Here is a 12446-nt window from a genome sequence, read left to right on the forward strand (position 1 = left end):
ATCTTAGCATTGAACAAGCATTTTGCAGTAATGTTGCAAACATCACCTCTTCGACAAAAGGGATAATGTTATGACAAGCGATTGAGTGGATTTGCGGATACATGATTTAGAAGGGATGACATCAATCGGTATTTCTGAAGAATAGCTTGATGTGGTCCAATGACTTTTAACGAGATTCAAATCAAAAGTTCCGAGTGATTCATAAACAGAGGCAACCTAAAATCACGAAATTGGCTACAATGCATCTCAAATATAAGGTTGGCAATTTCTGCTTTTACTACCAGATTGGGTATGGGTTAATCTTCGAATAAGTTAGTTGATGATATTGAGTAGTACTATAGTGTCTTCTATCGTTATAATTTATTAGTTTAAAGTATCCAAGTTATAAGAAGTCATACACTTGTGAGCACCTATTGTAAACAAATGGATGTAAATATGTTCTCATAGTTACTCCATCAGTCTTAAATCTATTGTCTTCAGACAAGAAATACACATGTTTAAAAAAAGTTACCGACACTTGTAGTTTTTTAGACACATGTAATTTTTTATTAACTTTCCAGTCATACCCCTTTCTTTTTACCTATATTTTGTCTTACAAATATAAATTAAGGTTACAAAAGAACTTTACTGCATTATTTTTTTTCATTTATGAAAGTATACAATTAATTTGAGAAATTTTAAAATAAAATAATGGATAACAGATTTGAAACGGAGGGGTTATATAATACAAATTCTTGTTTATTTTTATATAAAAAAAGGTTAAAAAGTGATATTAAAACTTTTTATTTTACAGAGTATCATTTATTTTTTTATTAATTTAATTTATTTTTATTTTTTTCACTCCATTATCTCACCTTAATAATCTTCATTTCCTTTTTTCTGAACGGCGATTTTTTAGCATCAGTAGATCATTTACTTCAACGACTGTCATCGTTTGCACGTAACACACACGTTTAGGCGGAAACCCGAACCCAATCGACGGTACCCGAGAACACATCCATTCAGCCAGTGTTCCGGGTAAAGGTCCATGAACGAATCCGGTAAAACCTCCATATAGGGTCAATATATACCACTATTATTGGTGTTCAATTTGTTTAAAGAAAATCATGTCATCCCTAAGAGCCCTCCCAACGGTCCGCCCAGGAGGACGCCAACGGCAGCAAGCCGCCCAAAGTGCCGCCCTTAAATTCGTCTCTTGCTCCGTGCATTTGTGAAATATTTCAGGACGGAGGGTTCAGCTTTTTTATGTAGTACTTTTTGCTATTAAACTTGTACATTTAATTAATTAATGGAAGGAAGGAATGTAATTGTTGGGAGTGTTTAGTCCTGAGTTTAGTCTTGGGAAGGAAGTGCCGATGTGGCGTCTAGTCCTGGAGGACTAAGACGAAACTATTGGGAACACTCTAAGGATCGAACTCATGACCTCTCCCTATCACGTGACTCAAAGGACTTGGGAAAAACCGTTGAACTATGCCCGCAAATTCTGCTTTCCTTTTTGAATTGTCCAAAATTGATAGTCACTTCCATAAAAAATTAAAAATAATTAGAAAAAAATCTTTTATATTCTTACCTTATACATGTAATACATAAATACAAATAAAAAATAAGAATTAAAATTGTAAAGTAAATAAAAAGTACAGTGTGATGATGATGATAATATTCTTTTAAACTCTAGTTACTATAAAATTGAAGTTACTATAAAATTGAACTTGGGAGAGTAATACATCTTTTTTCTTATGTTGAAAAAACGAAATATTTCAAAATTATTTCTCGAAAAGAGAAAAAGAGAAACAAGATACAAAAACCGAGTGCAGGGCTCGAAGATATTAAACTAACCAAGCTAAAACTAACTAAACTCGAGTCGCGCTGAGAGTCAACAAACTAACTACAACAAAGAAAAAAAACGAATATAAAATCAGACTAACATCGAAGAAAAACTACTAGCTAACAAAATAAATCCATACCCCACTAACCAATGACTTCATCATCGGTAATGTGGGTGTCGACGCCATTGCCCTCGGTAGCATTGCCCAAGAGAGTAATACATACATCGTCCCAATTCTATTAGACAATAAATAAACATTAAATATAAATATAAATATATATATTAAAAAATATTCTTATTACATTTATCTATCTATCTATCTATCTATCTACTATAAAAGAAAAAAAAAATGCATTATGTATCCATGGGAAGGGAGTAAACAAATTAACAGAGACATTTACATCTCCTAGTTCGTCGGAAATAATAGAGCCGAAATCGGAGGAAGAAGAAAACGTCATCCGACTTTTATCCGGAAATTTATCAAAGACGACGAAATGGAGATGGCGAAGGCATTGGCTCACCATCAACAACTAAGATCACTTCGATTACAACAAAATCAACCTATTTCTCGCTATCATTCCAACATTGATGCTCATCTCCTGCCACAATTACATCAACCAACCCCTAACCCTAATTCCATTTATTTACAATCTAAAGCTGAATTGCAGATGGCGTATCAAGACGCGTGGCGTGTTTGTCATCCTGATTTCAAACGTCCCTTTTCTTCTTTAGAAGACGCTTCTGAGAGGTCTTTCTCATCATTTACTTTTTTTATTCCATTTTTTTTAATTAGGCAATACATTTTATATTGTAGATCATGTTTGCAGTTTTATAGTTTCACTTGTGTATACAGTTACAGTTGCAGTTGCAAATGATAGTTTTGATCATTGAACTTCATCAAATTCATGATTATCTATAAATGTTTTAATAATCGCTCTTTGCAGACTGCTACCTTACCATGTGGTAGCAGACTATGAAGCAGAAGATGATGATAAAATCATTGATTACGACATCACAGGCCAAGCATTATCTCGTTCTCAACAATGGGATCACAACATTGCTAATAAAGTAGCTGAATTTACTACAACTTTTGAAAAACAAGTTCTTGCTTTCAACATCCTTTCCCAAAAACGAGCCATTGGGGAATTTAGATCTGAGGAACGATTATTGATCGAACAACTTCTCCTTCATGAAGAAAGGCAAGCATTAATTGAAGCTAGGGCAGAAATGGAAACAAGGCAAAAGGCGGGATGGGAAGCTCAAGCTGCTGCTAGTCTGCGTATGGCTGCTATGGCTCGAGCTGAGTCGCAGGCTCATGCTGAGATGATGGCTAGGGGACCAATTAGGGCTAGTGCAATGGGGGCTCATGAGGTGGTTGATCAGGACCCTGAAGTCGATCCTTATAATACGATGAATGGATGGGCGAATAACATGCAGAGAGATGAAAAAGAACCAATTGATTATTTTTTGAATGATGAAGAAAGGGAGAATGTCGATTCAGGTGTTGAAAGTATGTGGCGTCAAGGTGGTGAAATTGATTTGAACCTAAGATGATAAGATGATAGTACAAATCTTTTTTGCCATACAGAAAAGTATGACCGATATCACTGTTTACTTTTCCAATATGAATCCAATAATCAGTCTTAAAAATGGGGTGCTTTACAGAAACATAATATGCGGAAACGCAGTTCTTTGATATCCTCCACATTTATATAGCTCGCTTATAGCCTCAAGAGTTGAATAGCACACATTCACCCATTTATGAGATGATTCAAATAGAAATGAACAGGAAAGAATTCGATTGTATTTAGGCAAGTAAGTTGTATGTGATGAAATGAATATGACTTGCATATCATAATTTAGATGTGTGAATCAGTCGCTTATTTGTGCCGTTGTAGGAGACATGATACAAGTATCTCCATATTGGAATGAGATTTTTAAAAGATTAACAGAAACGCATAGGAGGAGGTCTTCTAACTTGTATTGTTGTCTTGTTAATTACATTTTTCTGTTTTTCAGTAAAGAATTTGAAATACTTGAATTTAGGGTGAGCTAAAAGTACGTAATATCAACTGATGTTAGTTGTAGCCCAGCTAAAACCAAAAACAGTGATTTAGTAGATAGCAACAACACGTTAATAACCTCAAAACAACTGCAACAGCTTTGTTTTTCATCACGTCTGACGACCCATATCCAAAGGGATCTGATTTCGTTCATGGGTAACCATTTAACTCACGTAGTGAGGTCCCATGTGCTCTTTCGTGTGGTCTTTGGATTAACTTAGCAGGCTATGATGCACCCACACAGGAACTCAAACCTGATATCAAAAACTCTAGGTATGTTGATGATGTTTTCAACTGTAGTCTTAAAGTCTATGCTTCCTGTGAGAGGAGTCAACATAGCGTTTAACAGAGAGCTTGTGGGACCCGCTATGTTCCCAGCTTTGAAGTTGTTAAAGGAGGGAAAAGTAAGATGGAAAACAATATGGTGTGAACTTGTGTTGAACTCTGTGTGATCATTTGAAATTTGGTGTGAAAAGTGGAATTCCATATGTTTGGAGGAACGAAAACGAAGTGGTTTTGATAATTTGACTAGAATATGAATTCCATATGTTCGGAGAAACGAAAACGAAGTGGTTTTGATAATTTGACTAGAATATGGTTCCATTTTTCTAGTCATTAACATTGTCGTCAACAGCAGTGAGTAGCTTGAACTACTTTCAGATCTTTCTGTTTCTTAAGCTAAAGCAATATAAGCTGGAAATAAGTAAACATTCTAACTATATTATGAACATGTAAGGATTGTCGTTTAAATAGTTACTTTTTAATTAAGAAAACATTATAGAATTTAACAATTAGAAGCTCAAGCGATCTTAACAAAATGCAACTAAAAAGGGAACAAACCCGTCCCAAATCGCTTAGCATTTGTGTCAGAAAAACACGAAAAACTTTACAGAAAGAAATTTAAAAAATATATTGTTGCATATGGACACATGGTGTAAAACCTGAGAATCAAGTGCAGGCGCAGCCCAGACAACGCCTAACTGAGAACGTGCTTGGTGGTTGAGGCAATACGGTAGGCTCGGGCTTAGCTTTCCGGCGACCAAAATGTTTATGGAAAGCATCCACCGCACCTTTAACACCATCTTCATTAGCCATTCCCATTGCCAGTTCAGTAGCAGATACTTTCACCTGCGTCAGCATAAAAACATCAATCGTTTCATGCATACTAGAGGTGGCAATGACAACCCATTTCGTAATAAATCGATCGACTGAAAGGATACATTTTTTTATGTCATTGTAGTTGACATGTATTAACCCGTACTGAATATTTGTTCTTATGAACAGTACTGCTGCCACATTTGATCTTTAATATAAATCAAAATATATTAGACTTACCTCTGGTTTTAACATGAACTCTATTGCGGAAACCAATTTTTTCAGCGAGAACTCCTCGACGGGAATTGGAGGGGGGCCTACTCCCCTAGCATGCACCTGCCTTCCCCAAAAGGGTTGGTCTCCAAAAAAAGGTACTACTGTTGTCGGACACTGAAATTTGTTAAAACATATTAAATCAATATGCCAAAAAATAAAACAGTGTAGATGAGGTGGCAATCTCGACACATTTACTAACGACCAAGTTGATTTAGGTTACATCGATAACAGGTGAAACATATAAATAAAAAAGTTTCTGTGATAATTGAAATTAACATGACAACAACTGCACGAGTGTATATTGTAATGCATAAAACCTCCAAAATCATTTCATTCAAGAGACTAGATTATTGTAATAATATAATTTTTTGTAATCGTTAAGTGACACATCAATCATTCGCAAAAAAAAACATTTAAGTTGGATAAAAAAGATTCAGGGTCAACTCAGCTCGCTCACTACCAAAAAGTTACCAATTTTGAGTATTGACCCGTTACCCAGCACACACCACCAGTCCATTTTGCCACCTATATACAGAAAAAGTTTACCGCAGCTTTAAGACCGGCAGCAGTTGTTCCAGCACCACCATGATGAACCTGCAATAGTGAGATATGAAGTTCTTCAAACTTTAGAAAACAGAATTACAAACTTACATTTGGAATCAAGTAGTATTACCACAGCAGCACACTGCAAAAAAAGCCAATCATGTGGAACATTATCCAGCAAGAACACAAAATCTTTCGATTTCGCCACTGCAAAAAACACCAGATGTTAATGATAAAACCACTTAGGAGGTCATACGTGTTAAATGGTAGACTTGGGTCACTTTCAACCCATTTTACCCAAACCCCTTTTAGCCATTTACTTTCAACCCAAATCATCTAAAAATAAATCTGAACAAAAACATCTTACGGTTTCCCAAGCCACCCCAGCCTTTGTTAATGATACCCCGCTGTTGGGTAATTTCCAGGGCTTTGACTATAATCTCCGTCATTCCATCAGGGTCTTGTACAGGCTGCGTTTAATCACCAAAAGATAGCTTATAAAGCTGCAGGTGCTAGATATGCATCAAAGTAAGAGACGGAATGAATTGGACGGTGATTGTGTAGGTGATCAAAATGGGCTGGGTAAGATTGACCTGAAATACCTTTTGTCCTAAAGTTATTATCAACTAGAAACTAAGATTAAAGTCAAAGTGTAATCTTTAATTAATGGGTTTACAGCTTCAAAATGTATTAGCTTCACAAATTTAACTATTGTATAAAGTGAAGTTTAAAAATTACTACTGTATGTATTTAAAATACATAAACCGTATATTGTAAGCATTTTAGCTGTTTTTTGATACACAAAAAGACAAAATCTTATAAGTTTTATGTACATAAAAACATATAATAGTAAGTTAAGTGTATACAATATACAATTTAAAAACTTTAATACATACAATAGAACTTTTCAAATTTTGCCACATATAATAGTAGAAAGTGTGAAGTTTATAACACAACAACAAACTCAATGCAAGGGTTGCACACAGAAAGTAAATGACCAAGTTAGCCATTTCGAGCTTTTTAGCATTTCATATTCCCCTTTATAAACTTATCCATAGTTAGAAAGCATTGTTATAGATAGATTGGTGTGTCAATTATGATTATGAAAATCATATAATTTTTAACAATAATGTAAGTTATTGATGATGGTGATCTAGAAGGTTATATTCATCAAAATATAGTTTGGGTGACTGCAGACCGTTTTGACCTCTTTAGTTTATCATTTCTATTATACGAGTAGAGATAACCACTAAGAATAAATAAAAGTTGTTGCCAGATAAAGTTATGTAACTATTTAAGTGGTTGCAATATTATAGAACATGAGTAGATGACAATCAATAATGCAAATAATCAGATGAAACTAGAATGAAAAATAAGTAAACTATTAAAATAAATCCAGGAAGAATAACTCACAAGGCTACCAAAGCCAATGTAGATGGGCTTTTTACCATTTTCAAGCCATTTCACTAGCGAATCTGGAGGTACATAAGTTGATGCAAGGTCTAAGAAACAGAAACCTACAACATCAATATTAGGACCCCAATCTGAAATCAATCAAGAACAAAGACAAAACATTAGTATTTAAAGCTTTTGCAAGAGAATACGAAGAAGAACTGTTGGCAGCAATATTCATGGCATTCATCCCTGAACCCATGATTACTTATAGAAAACTCAGTTAATTATTGTAATAACATGTTTTCTGTTAAAAGTTGAGGAAGTTAACGGGTCAACCTGGCCCTTGCATATTTTTGAGTAGTACAAAAAACATAACCCATTTTGAACTGTTGCCCAACCCGTCTGACCAGCCCATATTGCCACCTTAGTGTAATCATTGACAGACCTTTAGGTTTGGGGACAAGATGTGGACTCCAAATATACCCATAAGGCAAATCTGGAGGAGAAGTATAGGAACCACTTAAATATGTCACAGGTCTTAGCTTCAACTTTTTCTTTCTAAATTCGTTAATTATATCTCGCATCCCCATCCAAATTAGTGCATCGACAATCTGATATGACAGCTACACCAAGCATCGAGGATCGTACTAACGATAAATATTATGAAATAGCGCCAATAATGAAGTAGTCAATTGAAAGTCAAACAATGACACATACTCTATTAGCAACTGGCTGCCAAACACGCGAAAGAGGATGTGGAAATTCACTTGTAGGCCTGAAAATATGATATTATTTATTTTTGAATAAAATAATAACATCAATAGAAGAATGCGACTAAGGAGCTTATGAAGTAATAAAAACTCATTAATGTAAGATAAGATTACTTACGTCCATGGCATAGTGAAAAAGATGTGAAGTGGAACTTTAAGTGCCTCTGCAACGTGGGTGTGACCTGTTAATAAGTTATAAATGAGATGTTAAAAGCTTCCATACGCAAATTCACAACTTCCTTTTTTTGTGTGATTCAAATGTTTACAATGTCCCAAATAAAACATCTAACCTTGTTAAATTTTACATTTTTAATACCACGTAAAAATTAAGTTTATTAGAGTCCTACCATATGCTGGTGGGTTGGCAATAATAGCATCTACATTAAACGGGACGTTTGTATCCAGATCATTACTAGTGCATGCAGGAGGTAAGGAAAATACAATATCCTTTATTTGACGTCGCTGAATTTGTATTTCTGAAGGCTCTGACGGCAAAAATCCTTTGTTTTTCACCATATCTACAGTAAGTATACGTATAGATATGAGTGACATCGAGGGTGCTCGGATGTTATTTTGAAAGGATATATCGATCTAAAATGGTTAGAATCGGATAAAGCTAGAAATGCAGGTAAATGACTACTTACAACCAGCAAGAACTTTTGGATCGCCGCCTAAAGGAAAAAATTCCAGCCCAGAAGCCTTGACAAATTCCTTGAAATTGGAGTGAGTTGCTAATCTCACCCTATGACCATATTCCTGAAAAGATAACAGATGAAAATTATAAATATATATATATTAAATAGCCAATTCTGACTGTTAATGAAAGCTGTTTAACTAATGTTTTTGAGATAACCAAAATAAAACTTAGTGTTGGTCATCCTAATGGAACTTAAGCTTAAATTACAAAAATTGGTAATTTGAAAATAAATGAGAAAGTTGCTCTTCTTGATGTTCTTGTTGTTCCTAACTATTGGTCAGTCTTATGTCTGATTATAAGGACTCTAAGGATAATAAACTTTCTGTTACATTTGATGAGTATAAAGTAACTTTGATTGCGTGAGAAAACAAGAAAATAATATATGTCTAACTATCAGGAAACAGTCAACCTGTAAACGTTTTCCAATGGCAACAAATGGTTGTACGTCTCCCCTTGTTCCAACAATAAGCATAACAATTTGCAACGGAGGGAAATCGGGAATGGCGGTTATATCTAAATCTCCATCTTCATCTCCAGTAGCTCCACTAGGAACAACGTGGGTACCAAAATCCAAATTGTGTGCTTTAATTTCATCTGGGATCTCAAATTGCACCGTGCCATCAGCTCGAACACTAGCTAGCCGATTCAACCACTTAAGCTGCAGATAGTACAAGTATCGTTAATCACTGTCAAGCATCTCTCTTAGTGTTGGGAATATGTGAAAGCTTGAGAAACCTAAAAACTATGTTATCTTGATTAATGCATAAAACTTGTGAATATAAGACATGTGAAACAAGTTTCAGTTACTATCTAACTCCTAAACTATCCTAATCTGAGTTGACTTCAGAATATATATCTTAATTATAAAACTACAACCAATATAAATCATTATTACGAAAGCAAGATGGGATGAAATGTGATATTTGGCAGCTAAACTTAATAGTTTTGCTTTTTATATGTTGACGAAGAGGTGTTAAATAAACTACTTACTTATGAACAGGAAACTTGGGTTTATATTCTATATTAAATGCTGCGTTAAATCAAAAGGATTTGCTTAAAGGGGAATGGATCAAATGGTTTTAAGTAGGCCAAAGCGAATTTTCGAATGCATAAAACCTGGTAAATCAAATTAGTCAAAGATGTAGATTATAATTATAATAATTATTCTAATAATACAGTTCTGGAGATGATAGTTAACATAGCCACCGATCTTTTCAACCTGTACTAAAGTGACCTTATGACCCACCCCGCCCATCTTGCCAGCTCTAGTTAAAATATTACATTATACTCATGTTATAGAATGTTATAGTACTTCCCAGATACATTTGCTATGTTGTGTTTGAACCCAAAATAGCTCATTTAAACACAACATGAGAGTCACAGATTAAACAAGATAACCTGAAAATTTAATAGTTTGAAAGAATTCGAAATAACAAAAGATTTAGCAACGCAGCACCAATGCACTACAGCAGATGTAACTGAAGGTAAGTAAAAACCTTCTTTCTTGTAGGAATTTTGCTGTCAAAAAACTTCGCTCCAAGTAAGCCGTGAATTTTGTTATGTCTATTTCTTCCATGCTTCACTTGATCACTGGTGGTTGTCTCTGATGTATCTCGAGTTGGATTTTCTTTAGGAAGATTATTATCAACAGATTCTGTGCGAAGAACATTTGAATGCAGTCAATATATAAGTTACCAGATAAAAGAAACATATTTGTGACCAATGAAGAGATCAATGAATGATTATATTGCATGATAGATTTAGGAACGCGTTTACTGCAAAGGATAGTAAAACACACTTTAAGGGGCACCTTACAAAAAATTCATAGCATCGGGGATGACAAGGCTAATGATGGTAAATTAAGCCATACTATAAGAATAAAAGCCCAAAATTCTACTAAAGTTCTTCATCATCGTACTAGATTATGACTAAACACCACTTAGCTGAAAGTCTATGTAAGATAATTCCATCAACATGATGGGCATGCTGTATTTCAGCCCCAATTCAAAGAGGATGAACTCAACTTGATCAAGTCAAGCTGCAGTTCCAAGAATACGAACCAATACACCATTAGCATGAGATACACTCACTTGTTTCGAAGTATTACCTCCGTCATGGACTACCGATACGAATAATGCGTCAAATGACATGGACAAACATTATTTTTCCAAATTATCTTTTACTGCACTCAGATCTGTGTATCGGGCATTGGTTCAATACAACTCTCAAACCTTGGTCTTGAAAATGTCATTTACCCTCAAGTAACTCGCCAAGCATATGAACTGCACATTTACTAACCTTTTCTATTCATATCATTTAATGTTTCAAAAGTTGGCTGGGAACCTGCGACATCATGAGTGATTGTGATCAGGGGCGGTTTTATTTAGGGGCAAGCGGGGGCAGCCGCCCCCAGTGGATTTGCAGTTTTCAGTGTAAAATTTTTGGATATTTCGACTTTGCCCCGGTGGATTTTTTTTTTTTGCCCCAAAACCTACATATTTTGCCCCAAAACCTTTAGATTTTGTCCAAAAATCTCCAAATTTTACCCCAAAACCTTCAAATTTTGCCTAAAAACCTCCATAATTTGCCTAAAGACCTCCATTTTTTGCCCCAAAACCTCCATATTTTGCCCAAAAAAATTGCTACGGTTTTAATATTTTTTTTTTTTGCCAAAAAATCCTGGTACCGCCACTGATTGTGATCGTCCCCAGGCGTCACATATTCTATTAACCAAATGTGCCGACAGCTTCTGCACATCTAAGTGAGAATACTATCGAAGATATCCACTGTTTTCCAGGGAAACATTTATTTAGAGATTTAATTAAACTTAACACAATAATAACTCTTTATCAAATTCACAAAAAATGTGGTACTAATTTGTACACTTTTCTCATAGTTACATATAACATCAATTATTCATACAACTCCACAATTTTATGAATAAATACATTCTAATAGTAGTATACACTGAAGGTGTTCCTCTCCACAAAATCAATAATTATATCAAAATCTAATGAAACTGGTAAAAGTTAACCTGAAGTCGCAAGCTATCGAGTATTATTAACCATATCCTACAAAAATTTAAATAAATCAAAATTAAGAAAGAGAAAACCTGAAGATACACCGACATGTTGAAATTGAAGAGGTACATCATCAACTGTAGCAGTTATCTCAACTTCGGAATCGGTTTCAGAAGTGATATTGCAAGATGATGAGCTCCGATTATCATTTTGATGATCAACAACAAGATGAGAGCATGAATTCATGGTGAATTAGTTAAAGTTGAAATCTGAAATTGGGAGAGAAATAAAGGAAAAAGTTTTGATTGGATGAAATTTAGTTAGAAATGAATTGAAGTAAGGAATATGAATATAATTAGGTTTGGTTTATTATTACGTCCTGATTACACCAGAAGACAGACAGGTGTTGAAAAAGTAAGGAAAGGGAATCGGTTGGCCAAAACAGAGAAAATGAGTAGAATTTTTGAATCATTTTTGGTCACCTACGGCTATCTCTAATGTTCGGAAAACGCGTTTATTTTTGTAAAGTGTTAATTTTTCATGTTTACTTTTCATATTTAAATTTAAAATTTAATTTAATTTAATCGATCAATTTATTAATAGAAAAATGTAGTTTTAAATTAAAAATATTAAGTTTGAAATTAAAATTTAACTATAACTCTTAAGTTTTAAGGCTATGGTTATGATTTTCATTAATATTTCTTCTGTCGCACTATTATTCTCTTGCCTACAAAATTAAAACAGTGTAATTTATATTTTTTT

General features: G+C 34.4%; 2 protein-coding genes across 2 annotated transcripts; one reads left to right on the forward strand and one right to left on the reverse strand.

Annotated features, from left to right (window-relative positions):
• Positions 1–2173: 2173 nt before the first annotated feature.
• LOC139873001 (uncharacterized) lies at positions 2174–3787 on the forward strand. Its single transcript, XM_071860927.1, has 2 exons — positions 2174–2573; positions 2770–3787. The coding sequence occupies exons 1-2, from the start codon at positions 2320–2322 to the stop codon at positions 3377–3379; spliced, it is 864 nt and encodes a 287-aa protein (XP_071717028.1). The 5' UTR covers positions 2174–2319; the 3' UTR covers positions 3380–3787.
• An 839-nt stretch (positions 3788–4626) lies between these two features.
• LOC139873461 (sterol 3-beta-glucosyltransferase UGT80A2-like) lies at positions 4627–12111 on the reverse strand. Its single transcript, XM_071861387.1, has 14 exons — positions 11777–12111; positions 10161–10318; positions 9074–9322; positions 8612–8723; positions 8315–8485; positions 8086–8149; positions 7915–7972; positions 7643–7820; positions 7216–7346; positions 6170–6272; positions 5933–6009; positions 5806–5853; positions 5224–5373; positions 4627–5016 (listed from the first exon to the last, which is right to left on the reverse strand). The coding sequence occupies exons 1-14, from the start codon at positions 11928–11930 to the stop codon at positions 4837–4839; spliced, it is 1833 nt and encodes a 610-aa protein (XP_071717488.1). The 5' UTR covers positions 11931–12111; the 3' UTR covers positions 4627–4836.
• Between the last annotated feature and the right edge of the window lie 335 nt (positions 12112–12446).

Source organism: Rutidosis leptorrhynchoides, chromosome 10 (assembly GCF_046630445.1).
Source record: "Rutidosis leptorrhynchoides isolate AG116_Rl617_1_P2 chromosome 10, CSIRO_AGI_Rlap_v1, whole genome shotgun sequence".
NCBI classification, from domain to species: Eukaryota; Viridiplantae; Streptophyta; class Magnoliopsida; order Asterales; family Asteraceae; genus Rutidosis; species Rutidosis leptorrhynchoides.

Coding starts and splice junctions, on each gene's coding strand:
- LOC139873001 (XM_071860927.1), top strand. CDS start 2,320: ATGGAGATGGCGAAGGCATTGGCTCACCATCAACAACTAAGATCACTT. Junction 2,574..2,769: donor TTAGAAGACGCTTCTGAGAG/GTCTTTCTCATC, acceptor CGCTCTTTGCAG/ACTGCTACCTTACCATGTGG.
- LOC139873461 (XM_071861387.1), bottom strand. CDS start 11,930: ATGAATTCATGCTCTCATCTTGTTGTTGATCATCAAAATGATAATCGG. Junction 6,010..6,169: donor CTGGGGTGGCTTGGGAAACC/GTAAGATGTTTT, acceptor TGTTTTTTGCAG/TGGCGAAATCGAAAGATTTT. Junction 5,017..5,223: donor AGTTCATGTTAAAACCAGAG/GTAAGTCTAATA, acceptor ATGCTGACGCAG/GTGAAAGTATCTGCTACTGA.